Genomic DNA, 17,802 nt, shown 5'->3' with positions numbered 1-17,802 from the left:
TGAAAGAGAGAGCACAAGCAGGGACAGCAACAGGCAGGGGGAGAGGGAGAAGCAAGCTCCCTACTGAGTAGGGAGCCAGCTGCAGGGCTCGATCCCAGGACCCTGGGATCAGGACCTGAGCCAAGGCAGCCGCTCAACTGACTGAGCCACCCAGGCACCCCAACAGACTGTCTTAATTAAGGCTGTAAGTAAATGAACCAACCATTCCCTAATAAATACAACCTTTGCTAATTAATCCAAAAGGCTTACTGTCCACCATTTGCCAATAAGTGGCACAGCCAAGATTAAAACCGAGGAAGTCACTCCTGAGCCTCCACTCTTAACTGTGGTCTACTGGATACTCTATGTAAAAATGTTAACAATAGATTATAAACAATTTTTAAATTTTAAATAAAAAAATAGAAGATGCAAAATTCAGTAGACTTGCAAAAATTCTTGATACCAGTTAAACTTACCCTGCGTATGTCCGCTGATACAGAGATTCTGGGTCCAGACTCGCAGCATCCACAATTATCGCTTCATCAAAATTTTTCAGAATTTTAACACTGGCTTTTTTCATACTGGACTACAAGAGAAACTGTAAAATTAATAGTTACTCAGGAATCAAACAGTCCTAAGTTTGGATTATGACAGAGTTGTATAAAATCTTCGGTATTTGAAATACATGTAATTCTCACTCAACTTCATCATTATGGAGATGTTGAACAGCAATGATTATGAAATTACACCTCAAAATACAACTATGGGAGGAAAGTACAATATTACAATGTACAACATACACTATTTATTGCCAAATCTGTTTGTCTTCTTAATGATCTATGTTCCAACAAATGTGCTATCTTCACAGGGATTACCTTCCCAAGTATGCAGGACTCGTATCCACCCAGACATAGTTCAGCTAACTTTTACAAATAAACATGAATCCTCTGACTTTCAGTGAGGCTACGTAACAAAGGAAAAGCTAAAGAAAACTTTCTAAAATGACCAGCTAGATGAGTATATAGTAAGTTCCCGTCCAGCATGTCATCTCCCACTCCTCATCCCACAAAAAAGTCAGAATTGGTATTTCTAGGAAATACTGGAGCCACGGGTTTTCCTAGATATTCCACCTCTAAAAATTCAATTACAGCCGACTTAGCTCCACAGAATGTCTAATATATGATTATTCACTGTAGCATTGCTTAAAATAACAAAAGATGGGAATGTGCTTAATATACATGACTAAGGTATAGGTTAAATTAAAATAAAAACTGAACAGACAGTTATTATAGAACACACCCTACAGTGTGGGGGAAGGGAGTTCTCTTTAAGTACCAAGAAGGGTAAATAATTACAAAGAGGCACCAGGGCGCCTGGATGGCTCAGTTGGCTAAGCGCCCCCTTCAGGTCAGTTCGGGTCCTGCATTGGGCTCCCGGCTCAGTGGGGAAGTATGCTTCTCCCTCTGCTTCTCCCCCTTCCCAACCCCCGGCTTGTTCTCTCCCTCTCGCTCACTCTCTTTCTCTCAAATAAAGGTATCCAAAAGAAAACTATTAGAGCTAACAAATAAATTTAGTAAAGTTACAAGGTACAAGATCAGCACGGAAAGTTTATTCCTATGCATTACCAATGAAGAATAAGAAAATGAAATGAAGAAAATAATTCTAATTATAATGGCATCAAAAAGAATAAAATATTCAGAAAAAAAAGACCCATGGAAATACAAAACATGTACACTGAGACCCTACAAAACTATGATGAAAGAAATTAAAGACCGCTTAAATAAGTGGATGACATCCCACGTTCATGGACTAGAAAAAGACTTAATACTGTTAAAATGGTAACAGAGCCCAAAGGAACCTACAGATTCAATGAAAACCCAATTTTAAAATTCATATGAAATTGAGGGACCCAGAACAGCCACAATAATTTGACAATTGAATAAAACAAAGTTGGAGGACACACAGTCCTGATTTCAAAACTTGTAAAGCTGTGGTAATCAAAACAATGTAGTACTGGCATAAGATACATGTAGATCAATGTAGCAGAACTGAGAGTTCCAGAAATAAATTTAAGGTCAAATGATTTTTGACAAAGATGCTAAGATTGCTCAATGATAAAAGAATAGTTCTATCAACACATGGTTCTGGACAACTAGATATCCACATGCAAAAATAAATAAATAAATAAATAAAGTTGGCCCTAACTCACACAACATGCAAACTAACTCAAAATGGATCAAAGGCCTAAAACTCTTAGAAGAAAATACAGGTGGGTATGGGGAGTGACTGCTTAATGTTCCATTTGCGAGGTTTCCATTTGGGGTGATGAAAACGGCTGGAACCAGATAGCGGTAATGGTTGCACAACACTGAATATATACTAAATGTCACCGAATTAGACACTTCATAATAGTTAACTTTGTTAGGTGAATTTTATCTCAATTTTTAAAAAACTATATTTCTATATGCTTACAATGAAAATATGAATATAAGAAAAAATTCCCTTTATAATAGTATCAAAAAGAATAAAATATTTAGGGGCGCCTGGGTGGCTCAGTGGGTCAAGCCTCTGCCTTCGGCTCAGGTCATCATTCCAGGGTCCTGGGATCGAGCTCCACATCGGGCTCTCTGCTCAGCGGGGAGCCTGCTTCTTCCTCTCTCTCTGCCTGCCTCTCTGCCTACTTGTGATCTCTCTCTGTCAAATAAATAAATAAAATCTTAAACAACAACAAAAAAAGAATAAAATATTTAAAAGAAACAAGAAATGCAAAACTGATACTTGAAAACTACAAAATGTTACTGGAAGAAATTAAAGAAGATTTGAAATAAATGAAAGGTATCCTACGTTCACGGGTCAGAATATTTAATATCATTATACGGCAACTCGTCCCAAACTGATCGATGAAACTGATGCACTTCCCCATCAGAATTCTGGCTGGAGTCTTCATAGAAGTTGACAAACTGATCCTTAAATGCATGTGAAAACTCAAGGGACCTCAAATAGTCAAAACAATCTTGAAAAAGAAGAACTAAGTGGGAAGACTCACTTCCTTCCTGATTTCAAAACTTGTTACCCAAGCAAAGGTAATTAGGACAGAGTTAAACACTTGTCATTTCAGCTAAGAATTCTACTTCTATATATATATATATGAGAAATGAAAACCTATATCCACACAAAAACTTGTACAGCAGCATTACTTGTAATAATCAAAAGACAGAAACAATCCAAATGTCCATCAATTGATATATAAATAAAATGTGGAATGTGCGTACAACAGAGTATTATTTGGCCATAAAAGGAATAGAGTTCTGGGGTGCCTGGGTGGTTCAATCAGTTGAGCGCTGGACTCTTGATTTTGGCTCAGGTCATGAAGTCAGGGTCCTGGGACCAGACCCAGTGACAGGCTCCCTGTTCAACGGGGAGTCTGTTTCTCCCTCTGCCCCTCCCCTTAGCTCACACTGTCTCTCTCTCTCTCTAGTAAATGACTTTTTTTAAACTACCACAACAAACAACAAAACAAAGAAAAAAAGGAATAAAGTGCTGATACATGCTAAACATGGCTGAACCTTGAAAACAGCACACTAAATGAGAGAAGGCTGTCGCAAAAGACCATACATCATATGGTTCCAATTATATGAAATGTCCAGAATAGGCAAATCTATAGAGACAGAAAATAGATTAGCAGTAGCCTAGGGCTGGAAGAATTGGAGGATATGGACGGTATTAGTTAAAGGGTTTCTCAGATGAAAAACTTTAAACTGGCTTTGGTGACAGTTGAGCAACTCTATGAATATACTAAAATCACTAAATGATACAACATAAATGGGTGAACTGTATGGTATATGAATTATATCTCAATAAAGCTGTACTAAAAAAAGAGTATATATAAACTGATTTCAATTACGTAACTAAATAGGTAAAACGAACGTATGCCATCAAAAATCAGGATAGTAGCTATTCTAGCAGGGAGGACGGGTGACTAGAAGAGGGCACAAGAGGGTTTATGACGTACTGATAATGTCATGTTTCCTGTCTGGATGCTAGATACACTGATCAAGTCTTTATGAAAATTCTTCAAGCTACATATAGTTATGATATACTGAGTTTTCTGTATATATACTATACTTCAACCTAAAATGTAAGAATACATTTTAAGGTCAGCAGCTAGAACTTTTAAGTGCTGAAGTAACAACTAAACATTCTAGCCTATCTCAAAAAACAAAATGGCAACCACATTCGGCAGGTCACCAGCTACATAAGCTAAATAGGAAGAAAACGTACTAAGGAGAGCCTTGTTGATGGTGATAAGCAGTACTGTCACAGAAACTAAGAAAATTTATCCAAGGCCCAGTGTCAAAAAATCTGAAGTGTTATGTATGTGTCAACAGTGTGATGTGAAAATAGTTATGCTACGTTATGCTGAAGAACACTAGACAGGGAATATGTTCTGGCTCTACACTTACTGTGTGATTTTAATCCAATTAGTTAACTTCGTAGTATTTTTCTAGATCTCTTCTCTTGGCGACAACCCATTTCATCCAATTTAGGAACGAATCAGATAAGGTTTGATACAGGAAAGCACTCCAAAAAACGAAAAAAGATTAAGGAAATGTACAACGGCACTACAGTTCAAAACGAAACCAGAAACTCTTCAGTGAAATACAATATTAAGAATTGTGAAGAATTATTCTAGGGGTTCCTGGGTGGCACAATCGGTTACGTCTGACTCTTGGTTTCAGCTCAGGTCGGATCTCAGGAAGATCAAGTCTCCTCCGTACAGTGTGGAGTCTCCTTGGGGTTCTCTCTCCTCCTCTCCCTCTCCCTTCTCTCCCTTCTGCTCATGCTCACATGCACTGTCTCCTCAAATGAATAAGTAAATCTTAAAAGAAAAAGCATTTCAAATGTAGTCACTAAAATTTCCCAAATAATTCCACAAAGAGCTCTTCAAAGGCTATAAATGCATGACATGTTGTCTGATTACTGAAAGCCACAGCTGGAGTGTCAGACAGAGTAACGGCCTGAATGAAACAACACAGTATCTTCCAATATAATACACCGTTAATCACTATGACATGTTTATTGAGACATATAGTAAGTAGGGCTAATTTTATTTTCTACTTTGTTTCTTCTACGACAAAAACTTCCAAACCGTATCTGTTACTGGTATTTGAAGGAAAGGATCCATACGCCTCTCTTCCGATCGCCAGAGGCTAACTGAGGAGTACCTGAGAAGCTGAGCTGTCCGGACCACTGGGGTGAGAGTCCTCAGGAGGGCCCACAGAGCCGTGGGCAGTCAGGGAAACATTTCCTCCCAGAAATTCATCTCCTCAGACCGAATGGATGAGATCATTCAAATACTTATAATAAAGATTGCTGGACAAAAAGCCAGGCAAAAAGACCTGGAAGAGAGGACAAGCATCATTTTAAAAGTGGATTCAAATACAATTAAAACTTTGTTTGAGGGATGCCTGGGTGGCTCAGTTGGTTAAGCAGCTGCTTTTGGCTCAGGCCATGATCCCAGGGTCCTGGGATCGAGTCCCACATCGGGCTCCTTGCTCCATGGGGAGCCTGCTTCTCCCTTTGACTCCGCCTGCCTCTCTGCCTGTCTGTGCTCACTCTCTCTCTCTCTCTGATAAATAAATAAAATAAAATCTTTAAAAAAAAAGAAACCACTTTGTTTGAAAACAAAGTTTTACGCACAATCCCTCCAGCTAGCACACAGGGCTTTGCTTTTCCTTGCTACGCTCCAAGTATTACCCCTTCGTGTACAGTTTATGTTGTGACTAAAATTACGAGTACAATTTATAGATGTCCCCCCACCCAAAAGCTTGCCATAAAACTATTACATAGACTTGATATTTAGACTTCTTAGTGACCAGAAAACATGCAGGGAGTGGATCTAATCTGAAATGAGATTTTTCTGGTTATAAAGTCTTTATGTATATATTATTATTATTATTATTTACTTCTGAATTGATTTCCTTAAGATAAATTATCAGGCGTTTGATTATTGAGTTAAACAGTGTGAGTGTTTTAGCTTTTTTTTTTTTAAGATTTTATTTATTTATTTGAGAGAGAGAGAATGAGAGAGAGCGCATGAGAGGAGAGGGGTCGGGGAGAAGCAGAGATGAGCAGGGAGCCCGATGTGGGACTCGATCCCAGGACACTGGGATCATGACCTGAGCTGAAAGCAGCTGCTTAACCAACTGAGCCATTCAGACACCCTATTTTAGCTTTGATATATATAGCCAATTTACTCTTCAGAAGGATGCTGTCAATTTATATCACTGGCAATATATCAAGGTCTCTGTTTTGACACAGGCTTTCCAACACCAGATATGTTTTTCCAAATCACTGTTAATAAGTGCATAATGATAATATGGATATTTTTATTTACATTTAAAAATTGTGGGTGGTGGGATGGGTAAGCCTGGTGGTGGGTATTATGGAGGGCACATATCACATGGAACACTGGGTGTGGTGCATAAACAATGAATCTTGGAACACTGCATCAAAAACTAATGATGTATTTTATGGTGACTAACATAACACAATAAAAAAATAAAAATTATTAATGATGCTGAATAAGTTCCCACGTTTATTACTGGCATTTCCTACTACCAACTTTTCCTTCAGAGCAGTTAGCACATGACTGTAAGTTGTCTGTGTTTAATGTGTGCCTTCATTATAGACAGAGGTCCAGGAGGGCAGAAGCCACGTTTCTTCTATCGCTGAAATGCCGATACCTAACACAAAAATTCTCAAAGTACTGATAAAAAATCATCCACGTCTTTTTCTCATTTATCTACTTGACAGAATTCTTAAAATTAGTGAAAGTTCTTTACATATGCACATTTTATAAGAAATATTTTCACATTGTTTTTCTCTGTATTTTAATTTTACTTTATTAAGAAAATTTACATTCTTTATATGATACAGATTTGGAACTTTTCCTTTACGATCAGAAAGATTTTAATTTTAATCATGAAAAAATTTTCATCTCTGGGCAATAGCTGATACTCTATTCAGTTTACCATGAGCTTTTTAATGATTTGATTTTTATATGTAACTCTTCCACATTTCTGAAATTCAGTTTTTACATGTATTATTCAACAGTGCTTACTTAATCCTTTTCCACCAAATACACATGACATATATAAGCAACATAACTTCATGGGCTTATCCTGGGCTCTGTGCAATTCCTGGTAAAATCTGCTCTAGTTCATTAGAAAAAGAAATCATTCACAAATTCTAATACCTTATTATTAAGCTATTAGTAAAACCCCACGAGTTACAATATACGAAACTAGTGTTCAAACCTCATTGATAGATACTGATAAAATATTTGGGTCATTTTAAGCAAATTTGCCTAATACTGCTATCTAATTATTTTTGAAAATTTAATAATAAAGGCAGTAATAATAGCCACTAACATATTTTAATGCTTTTATGTGTTGGACGTAATAGTAAGAAAAACTTTGCATGTCTTACCTCATTTTCCTCCTTAAAATAACTTTTAGGTAAGTATCCAAATTATCTCCATTTTAAAGGATAACAGAAACCGGAATTAAAGAATTTCAGTAACAGCCTGAGGTCACTCAGCCTAACAAGGCTAAAGTAATACATACAAAGTCATACTCAAGGCCTCTGCTCTTAACCACCATGCTCCACTGCTTCAATTTTCCAGTTTTGTTACACTTGGTTTTTTCCCATGTTATGTTTTCTGGGTTTCACCAGTATAAACTTCCTGCGGTTTAATATTTTTGAAGTTCTTGGTTACCTTCTCCATGGTTGTCCAGGCCTGACGTAATGGAGTTGTGAAACAGTTAGGGAGTGCCCCACCTTCCCTGCAGATATTGGATTCAATTTCTAATCGCACAACATCATCAAATCCAAGAGGATGTGTGGCCTGGAGGGAGAAATACCTGTGGTATAAAGACAGCCAAAGTCAAACCAAATTGCCTAGCCAGGATAAGCAACTTTTGGCACCTACTCTTCTATGAGGCTACTTGATTCAGCCTGTGGACCTAGGACTTGAGAGCTGGCTTCTAGAAGCCGTGCTGCAACCTTTATTCCCACAGCCCCAAAGGTATCTGGGTCAACTTGCTACCTTTCTCTGTCCTTCCATCTTCCTCAGTTCTTGTTTTAAGATCGCTGAGGGTCAGACTACAAAAAGAAAAAGAAACCAATCACACATATTTAATGGGCCCCTATTCTCTGTTCAACACCCAGGAGACAGAAATGGACTTAAAAGAGGGTAAGACACAGTTCTTCCCTCTGGAAAGGGAGCAGAAAAGATCTCTGCATCAGACACAATGAGAAAACACCACTGTAGCTACAAGGCACAAGTCAAACATGCAGGAATTCAAACTATGATAGCGCCGAGGGTCAATTAGATGGATTTCAGGTATTTGGATAGAATGACAGGACTTGATGAGGAGTGGGTGTAGAAGGGAAAAGGAGTAATCAATGATACCTCAAAGATTTCTAACTTCACAAGATATAATGCAAAACTACTGTTTTGGTAAGTGGATTATAAGGTAGACACCAAAAAAAGGATTAAAAGCAAAAAATATATGCAGGTTCTCTTCCAAGCATTCTAGGGACTTCTAAATCTTATCTATGATACAAACACAGAAAGACTGATCAGGTATGATTGTGATGATACATACATAAGATGCAAAACCAAACGGGCATGGGGACCGGGGTGGTTCAGTCAGCTGAGTGTCCAACTCTTGATTTCAGTTCAGGTCATGATCTCAGGGTCATGGGATGGAGCCCACTGTTGGGCTCCAGACTCAGCAGGGAATCTGCTTGAGATTCTCAATTCTTTCTCTCACCATCTTCCCTTCCCCACCTCATATGCTTGCTCGTACTCTACCTCTCAAATTAAATAATAATAATAATAATAATAAATCTTTTAAAAACCTCAAGAACTGGGATTGGTGAAGTCAAATTTGGCACAATGAACTTGACAAAGTGACAGTACCAGTGGGATGCCATACAGCGATCTTCATTTAAAAATGGCTCCCAATGTGAAAATGGGATCCAGTAAGCAAACAGGGTCTCTGCTCTGGGTGGCTACTGAACTCCAGCCAGGACCTTGGTACTAGTGTCACTCTTCTATTTTAGCATTAAAATAAAATTTAAAAAAATTATTTTGTTATTAGCCTTTTCGTAAACAGTCTCCCAACTTGTAAAAACAAGTTGGCAAATATTCCTCCATGATTTGAATTTTGGGGCACACCAGACCAAATTTCTAAAAGAAAACACTTGCTATTTCCAAATCCATATTAGCGATGTTTTTTTTTTTTAAAGATTTTATTTATTTATTTGTCAGAGACAGAGGGAGAGAGAGCGAGTGAGCACAGGCAGACAGAGAGGCAGGCAGAGGCAGAGGGAGAAGCAGGCTCCCTGCCGAGCAAGGAGCCCGATGTGGGACTCGATTCCAGAACCCTGGGATCATGACCTGAGCCGAAGGCAGCTGCTTAACCAACTGAGCCACCCAGGCGTCCCATTAGCAATGTTTCTTATGTAATATTTCTCACAAATGTATTATACTAAAACAAACACTGGGAAAACATGAAGAACTGCAATCCAGCTCAAGTTCTGCCACTAACTTGCCCTGTGACTTTGAGAAAAAAAGAGTCTTCATTTTCTTGTCTGCAAAATGGGAAAACTAGACTAGATCCCGAATCTGGCTACCCATCAACATCATCTGGGGTATCTTCTAAAAATAAAGATTCCTGGGTCATGCCTCAAACGTGCTGAATCAGAATCTCTTAGAGAGGAGGGATGGAAATCTTTTTTTAACAAGCTTCCAGCTGGTTCTTATGCAGACAGCCTAGCACGGACCTGCAGAGCAGTGCTCAGGAACCGCTGACCTAGATGCGCGCTCAGCTCTCTTGCAACCCTGACATCCCGTGGTTTTCCTCTACTGTCAAGTTATCCTCTCAGCGGTTGCTTGTGGATACAAATAGCACATTACTTTTCTTTACAGAATTAATGAAAATTAAAAGACTGACACAGCTGGAGGCGCCTGGGTGGTTCAGTTGTTAAGTGTCTGCCTTGGGCTCAGGCCCTGATCCCAGGGACCTAGGATCGAGCCCCGCATCGGGCTCCCTGCTCGGTGGGAAGCCTGCTTCTCCCTTTCCCACTCCCCCTGCTTGTGTTCCCTTTCTTGCTGTGTCTCTGCCAAATAAATAAATAAAATCTTTAAAAAAAAAAAAGGGTGACATGGCTGACCACAGGCTTAGCACTCGACTGACCAGATGTTCTCAGTTCTGTTCACTGTAAGATTTTGCCATCCTCTCATTTTCAATGAAGACCAATGAAAAACTCTTATTCAATGAGTAATAACTTGGCTGCACAGATCTGCACCAGAAATATGATACACCTGTACACAGATATCTAATACCCTTTACAATACATTCCCTTTAGTTTCATCTTCCTCTTAGATTGCCTACCCAAGTTTTACTTACCCAAACTCAAGTTTCCTGGAAGTGCCACACCCTAGATTTCTCTGACTTTGCTTGTGCCAATGCCTCTGTCTAGAATGTTCTTTCCCGCCTTCTCCGGCTAGCAAAATTCCATTCATTATTCAGGTTTCAATTCAAATCTTTCTTCTGTGAAATCTCCCCTAACTCCACCACCATCATCCTTCTTCCAAACACAAACCACCCATTCCCCTAGCAGAAATATTTTTTTCTAAGAATCCTAAAATGTTCCATAGGAAAAGAGGCTTTTATGCTATTCCGTGTGAGCTCCTTGACAGCAAAAACTGGATGTCTTTACTTCTGATAAAAGACATCCAGTTTTATGGATATGTTTTTTGTATATGAGTATATTTTTGTATATTGAGTATTTGATATGTATACATATCAAATACTCAATATTTGCCAGATGCTGAATACATCAATAAAACTCACTTGTCATATAAAATCATGGCATCATTCTGTGCCTCCTGTCCATCATACTGGCCCTTTTTGGCAGCAAGTTGCGACTGGAAGTTATCTGCTGCCAACCAGAACTGTAAGATATTCACTGCATCCTCTTTTTCCATGTACTAGGAAGGAAAAATACAAGAGCACAAGACTATCGATAGATTTCTCTAACCATCTCTAATCCATTACGCCAACCATTAAAAATGGAAAACATATACAAAAAAACAAAAAAAAAAAAACAGATGTACTCATTCAGTTCATGCCAGTCAGCAACTCACAGTCGCTCTTGAGACTGAAAAGTTGAAGATCATTCTCACAGAGGGGAAAAAACCAAACAACTAACAAAAACCCCACCACACTGCTGGGTACAAACTTAAGGGAACTGGAGTCAGAATCACAGTAAAGATGATCCGTGGTCCCTCAGTGGCTAACATACAAAAAGTAAACTTAGCAGACCAAGTCTTTTAAACCCAATCACTTCCATCCTTCCATGCAGCCACCACAACCTGAACAAATGGGGCCTTAAACTTACGAGAAACGGAGGGAGTGAGAAAGCAAATCAACCAAAAGCTCTGTTCTTGGGAGAGGCAGAGTGCAAGTGTCTATCTACGTTAATGTTTCGTGAGCCTGGAAAATCCTCTCCTCTCTACTTAATAGTCACTTGCTTTTGCAAGGAAAGAATTTCATTTGCTGAAACCTAACAAATATGCCTCAAAGAGATTAATCTATTCATTGCTTGAGAAATCCTATCAGGTGGCTAAAATAAAAGTGATGATAGTAGGAAAAAATTTACTCCTTTTCTTTCTCTCTTCTGAAGTCTGGTCCACAAATATGTGTGCCCTGGAATCAAGTATAAAGTCTATGGTTTTAAAATGGCTCCAGATAATTAAAAGTAGGCATTATCTTGTAAGAAGTTTAATTAAGTTTTCAAAATTAAGAGTTATTTTACACTGAGTTTTCATGTTCTCTTTACTCTGACTGATATGCCATTCAAGTACTCTTGCCATTAGGTGTACAACTTAACCTAAGAAAATTATTTCATTCCAGTGATGTTTTTGGAAATGATTTGGCTTTTCCATGTTATTTTCTATAGGGGGGGTCCCAGCATTTCTAGTTTAGAGGCTGGAATGCTCTAACAGAGTGTGAAAGGAAATGCAGACTTTACCTCAGAGAAATAAAAGAGGGCTGATTCACAGAAGAGAATGTCAGCCAGGTAAACAGTCCCACTGGTCAGCACTTCAATCTGGTATTTACAGAAATGGTGACTTCGCAGAAACTCACTAAAGTGCCTGCACGTGGACAAAAAGGGAAATTTTGAGGGAATGATCAAGGAAAGAGCTTAACTGGGAAAAATATACTCTTTCCATTCTGTGCCTAATATATCTTAAAAGCCTAGGTCAACACTACCTCTCCTCCCATGGTGTCGTTCCTGGTTCCTAGACCTGGAAGTAATCTCTCCCACCTCTTAGAAACTTTGGAGCTTTCCTCTGGCATGTGACACAAGCTACCTCATATTACATGTAACCAAAGAACATACCCTACTTCTCTTAATAGGATGTAACTTCCTTCAAAGCAGGTACTATATCTAACTATGCCTTGCAAAGAGCACCCTTTTCATAAATACTAAATGAATCAATATGTACATTTTTTTCTGTATGGGCATGCAAAATAATTCATCTAAAAAAAAAAAACCATGGAGGCAGTATCAACAAATCTATGTGGATTTAGTCATAGAGCAACCATTAAGCTTAAAGCGTGCGCTAACAAATTAGGGTATCTAACTGAACACGTGCATAGCTTAAATAAATTCTAATAGTCACACTATTCTAATAATCACCCCCAAATGACTTCAGAATTTTAAAAAATTCTTTTAACTTAAGAAATACTAACATTAAAAACAAACATGTGTTTTAAGAGTTCACATAATTTATATTTAAAAGACACCACGAACGAAGGTAGACTTAGATATGCCTATAAGATCCTGTAAACATTCAAAATACTTAAGTCCTCAAAAATTGATTCTTTGTAGTTGAGTGAACCCAAATCCCCAAACCCAAAATGTGAAAGTATGAAATTAACTTACTCTTGCTCCATTGCACTAAAGACTATGGACTGTGCCAAAATGAACAGTTGGGATCCACTTGTCCATCTTCTCCACAAATCTTTGCTGTAAAAGAAATGGTAAATACATTTCTACTAAATCCAAACCATACGCCTTTGTGGATCAGAGTAGGAAATAACTGGAGAGGCATACAAATCAGAAAGTTTTAAATAGAGCTAAGAAAATACAGATGGACATACAATCTTGAGGTAGGAAAAGTCTTTCTAACCATAGATATAAAGGCAGAAATCAAAAGATTCACTAGCATAAAATTAATTTCTATGCATTAACACACCCATAAAACAAAATTAAAAAGGCAAACTGGGGGGCGCCTGGGTGGCTCGGGGGGGTTACGCCTCTTCCTTCGGCTCGGGTCATGATCTCAGGGTCCTGGAATCGAGCCCTGCGTCGGGCTCTCTGTTCAGCGGGAAGCCTGCTTCCCCCTCTCTCTCTGCCTGCCTCTCCGCCTACTTGTGATCTCTGTCAAAATAAATAAAATCTTTTTTTTTTAAAAAAGGCAAACTGGGGGGGTGTGAGTGCAGCACCAATGACAGTTTACCCTGTATATGACAGATTATTATCATTCATATATCAAGAGCTCCTACAAACTAGTAAAAAATGTCCCCAAAGAAAAATGAGGAAAGGACATGAAGAAGTAGTTTGCAAAATGGGTGCGTGGCTGGCTCAGTCTGGAGGGGATGCTCACTCAGGGTTGTGAGTTTAAGCTCCATGCTGGCTGGGTGTAGAGATTACTAAAAAAAATTAAATAAACTTAAAAAAAAGAATAAACATAAAATGGTCAATATGAAAAAATATACATGCTCACTAGCAGTCAAATAAATATAACCACAAGTTAGAATAAGGAGGCACCCTACCCGTTTGTCTAGTAAACTGGCACAAAATTGTTATAACAATGCACAAGTTTAATTTTTTAACACTGCACTGCCTTGCTTGGGCAAGGACATGAGAAAACAGACACTAACTAGTGTTAGTGAGAATATACTGGTATATCCTTTTCTGGAGAGCACTGTGGGAGTTTATAGCATAAGCTTTAAAAATAAACATGCCCTTTCAATCAGCAACTCTAAGACAGCAACTTAAAAGAGTTACGGATTTGTAAAAAAAGGTTTATCTGTAAAAAAGTTTATCCGAATGTTGTTTGGTAGAAACACAAAATGCACTAAAATCAGGAATTACCTAAGTAAACCGCAGCACATCAGTAAGCTGGTTAGCCAGCTATTAAATATGGCTGGAAAAAAAACATTCACCCACGATGGCTGGTTTCACCTAAAGTTCATGACCTTAGTGAGACCTGAATGAAACCCAAGGATCGTACTACAGTTTCCGGGTCCATTTACTCTCATACTCTGCCAGACAACACACAACCCAGTTTCTCCTCTCTCTTGGAACACCTTAACAGCTCTTTTACTCTCTCTGCTGATGACTTTGCTTCCTGCTTCAATAAGAAAATAGAAGCAATGAGAAAATTATTTCCATCACTCCCACATCTACCTGGACCTCTACCGTGCACTCCGCATTTGAGCACCGGGCCCCATCCTCTTTTGCCTCCTCAAGACTTCTTTCTTACAGCAGTTGTCCTCTGTCTCCTGCATCAATTTTTCCTTTGTTGCTGCCTCATACTCACCAGCTACAGTCTGTACCCTATACATACATACTTGTTTGTATGCTATATCTCATATGCTTATAACACATCACTACATCACTACAAAAAAACAAAACAAAAACCACTGTCCCTTGACTTAACATCCTCTTCTAGCTCATCTTTATAGCAAAATGCCTCTCAGGAGTTGCTCATACCTGCTGTCCTCACTCCGCCTCCTCTGATGAAGTTTCTGTCTCCAGTGGTCCACTGAAATTAAGGTAACTGACGGACCAGCTGTCCACAAGGCTGGCAAACCCATTCCATTCCTAGTGTTCATCTTACTTAAAATCTCGGCAGGATTTAACACACCTCTGATCACTCCCTGACTCCCAGAAACACTTTTTCACTTGGCTTCCATTAAGAACTACTATACCCTACTATACCCTACTCTTCTGAGACATAGCAGATACAAAGCTGACTTTATGGGCTGCTCCTTCTGTGTCTCCTTTGCTGGTTCTCCCTCACCCACCAGACTTGTGAATGTTAGGCCTGCCCCAAGACACAGTCCTTGGCCCTCTTGTCTGCTCACCATACTCACTCTGAGGATAATGTTATCCATGGCTCTAAGCCCATCTATATCCTGATGACTTCCAAACACATCGCCAACCCAGGCCTGCCTCTCTCATCAACTCCTTGCACAGATATCCAACTGCATACGTGACTTTCACCATTTGGGCCCCTACAAACCCAAACTCCTGATTTTTCCCTTAAGCTATTACCCCTACAATCTTCTTCATTTTATAAATGGCAACTTCACTCTCCCAGTTATTCAAGTTTTTCAAAGAAATGAAGTCATGCTTGATTCCTTTTTCCTTCTTACCCTGCTCATTTTCAAACTATCAGCAAATTCCATCAGCTGTACCGTCAAAATATTTTTTAAATTCTACTTCAAGGATTTGCAGAAGATGAAGGAGAGAGTGGAAGCATAGTTTCTGAGTTATTCTGAATCCCCATATAAAAAGGAAGTAATTAGCAACACCAGAAACCCATGAATAACATTTACAGCAAAACTAGGCAGGTGGGGTACACAGTAACAGCACAAGTGCAGACTTCTTCCAACTGTAACGTATTTGAAGTACAGCTGTATTAGAATATTCCAACCAAAAGAGGAGAACATGGGGTAAGATTAAGAAGAATGGGGCTCAAAGAGGAAAAATGGTCTGAAAACATACAGGTAATTAACATTTTAACTTTCTCAGATCCCTTAATCACTAAATATTATCAACTTATACTTCCAAAGATTATTTTCCCCCTCATGGTATTGTATCATTAATTTGATACAGTTTAAGAAAAGGAAAAAAAGAACTGAAGTGATATTTTTGGGGTTTTGGGTTTTTTTTTTTTTTTAGATTTTACTTATTTATTTGCCAGAGAGAGAAAAAGACAGAGAGAGAGAAAGAGAGCACAAGCATGGGGAGCAGCAGAGGCAGAGGGAGAAGCAAGCTCTCTGCTGAGCAGGGCGCTGGATGTGGGACTTGATCCCAGGACTTTGGGATCATGACCTGAGCTGAAGGTGGACGCTTAACCGAATGAGCCACCCAGGCGTCCCTGATATTTCATTTTTTTTAAGGTTTTATTTATTTATTTGAGAGAGATCACAAGCAGGCAGAGAGGCAGGCAGAGAGAGAGGAGGAAGCAGGCTCCCTGCTGAGCAGAGAGCCCGATGTGGGGCTCGATCCCAGGACTCCGAGTTCATGACCTGAGCCGAAGGCAGCGGCTTAACCCGCTGAGCCACCCAGGCACCCCTGATATTTCATTTTTAAATGTAATGTATTTGGCTCAAAAATTCTCCCTTTTCTCCCCTAACCCAGATAGTTTGGTTATTCGCTGGTACAAACGAGTCCCCAAAGGAATCACTAGCCAACCAATTCCCCCAAGAGTCAAATTCTCATCAGTTAGGACACCCTAGTTGTATTATTACACAAGAAATGTTGGTCTAGAGAAGTCTGGAAGATGGTAGCCACAAATTCCCACATAAAAAGAGAGGAATTACATAGAAAAGCCAAAATCCAATGACAACATTTGCAACAAAACTGGGTGAAAACCCAAAATACAAGTAAACGGGGACAAACAACCACTATCCACAAGACCTACATGCTAGAAGCATCTGTGTGGAAGAAAGAAAAGGAAAACAATGGGCCCGGCACCTGACGGGCCCCAAAATAGCCAACAGTTGTTCACTGGGAAGTATGGTGGGCCAATTTAAGAACTACAGCTCAGACAGGAAAGGGTTTTACTGTCTCCAACGATGACTGAGTGCAAAGTATCTCTGGTGAAGACTTCAGGAGCCCCCTGCTGGGAACAACCTGTTAACAGCATGATTCATTTCATAAATCAAAAATACAAAGTCCCTGTAATAAAAATTAAAACTCAGTACTCGGGCTTGATAGGAATACAAGATTTATTTAATAAACAAACAAACCACTGTCATCTGTGATTACAGGTGCACCTAAGGTCCTTCTGATACGACGCAGCAAAAACTGACAATTTTTTGGAAGGTTTTATTTATTTATTTGACAGACAGAGATCACAAGTAGGCAAGAAGTCGGAGAAGCAGGCAGAGAGAAAGAGGAAGAAGCAGGTCCCTGCTGAGCAGAGAGCGCAATGCGGGGGCTCAACCCCAGGAGCGTGGGATCATGACCTGAGCTGAAGGCAGAGGCTTTAACCCACTGAGTCACCCAGGCGCCCCCAATTTTTTTCTTACGAGGACCTACAGAGACATAGATTTACGTGACACAGTACACATATACGTATATGAAAACAATGGCCTGGAATGTTTGTTTGGCCTTATTACTGAGCACTTTCAATTTTTCTATTCTAGTCCTTTGTTTGGCAGAAAGCTAGGTCTAAGAGGAGACTGGTCTGAATTTACAGTTTGAAAAACACTGCCAAATAGCATACTACTTAATGTGTAGGCGTCTATTTTCAAATCCTGACTCTGCCGTGTCTGAGTTGTGTTACTCTGGGCAAATTATTTACTCTCTTTGTGCTTCTGATTCCTCGTTTATAAAATAACAACTATATTTACATTACAACGTTCTTTAGAAGATTCGAGTTTATCCATGAACAGTGCCTACAATTCTGTCTGGGACACACTGAGTACTCAATAAATGTGT

The 17,802-nt window shown here is 39.2% G+C and overlaps 2 protein-coding genes across 2 annotated transcripts in view; one reads left to right on the top strand and one right to left on the bottom strand.

Annotated features, from left to right (window-relative positions):
• LOC122907372 (cytospin-B-like) overlaps nt 1–17,802 on the top strand; it is a 305,144-nt gene that overhangs the window by 15,957 nt on the left and 271,385 nt on the right.
• Nucleotides 1–17,802, bottom strand: part of LOC122906810 (A-kinase anchor protein 10, mitochondrial-like) — a 69,293-nt gene that overhangs the window by 7,591 nt on the left and 43,900 nt on the right. Inside the window, 7 exon segments of the mRNA XM_044249212.1 lie at nt 456–565; nt 5,205–5,378; nt 7,760–7,904; nt 10,908–11,044; nt 12,088–12,211; nt 13,006–13,048; nt 13,051–13,089. Coding sequence (XP_044105147.1) covers nt 456–565; nt 5,205–5,378; nt 7,760–7,904; nt 10,908–11,044; nt 12,088–12,211; nt 13,006–13,048; nt 13,051–13,089 — 772 coding nt within the window.

The sequence above is a fragment of the Neovison vison genome, chromosome 5 (assembly GCF_020171115.1).
Source record: "Neovison vison isolate M4711 chromosome 5, ASM_NN_V1, whole genome shotgun sequence".
In the NCBI taxonomy this organism is placed as follows: domain Eukaryota; kingdom Metazoa; phylum Chordata; class Mammalia; order Carnivora; family Mustelidae; genus Neogale; species Neogale vison.
The sequence above is the reverse complement of the archived record's forward strand: the minus strand, read 5'-3'. Positions and strand labels throughout refer to the sequence as shown.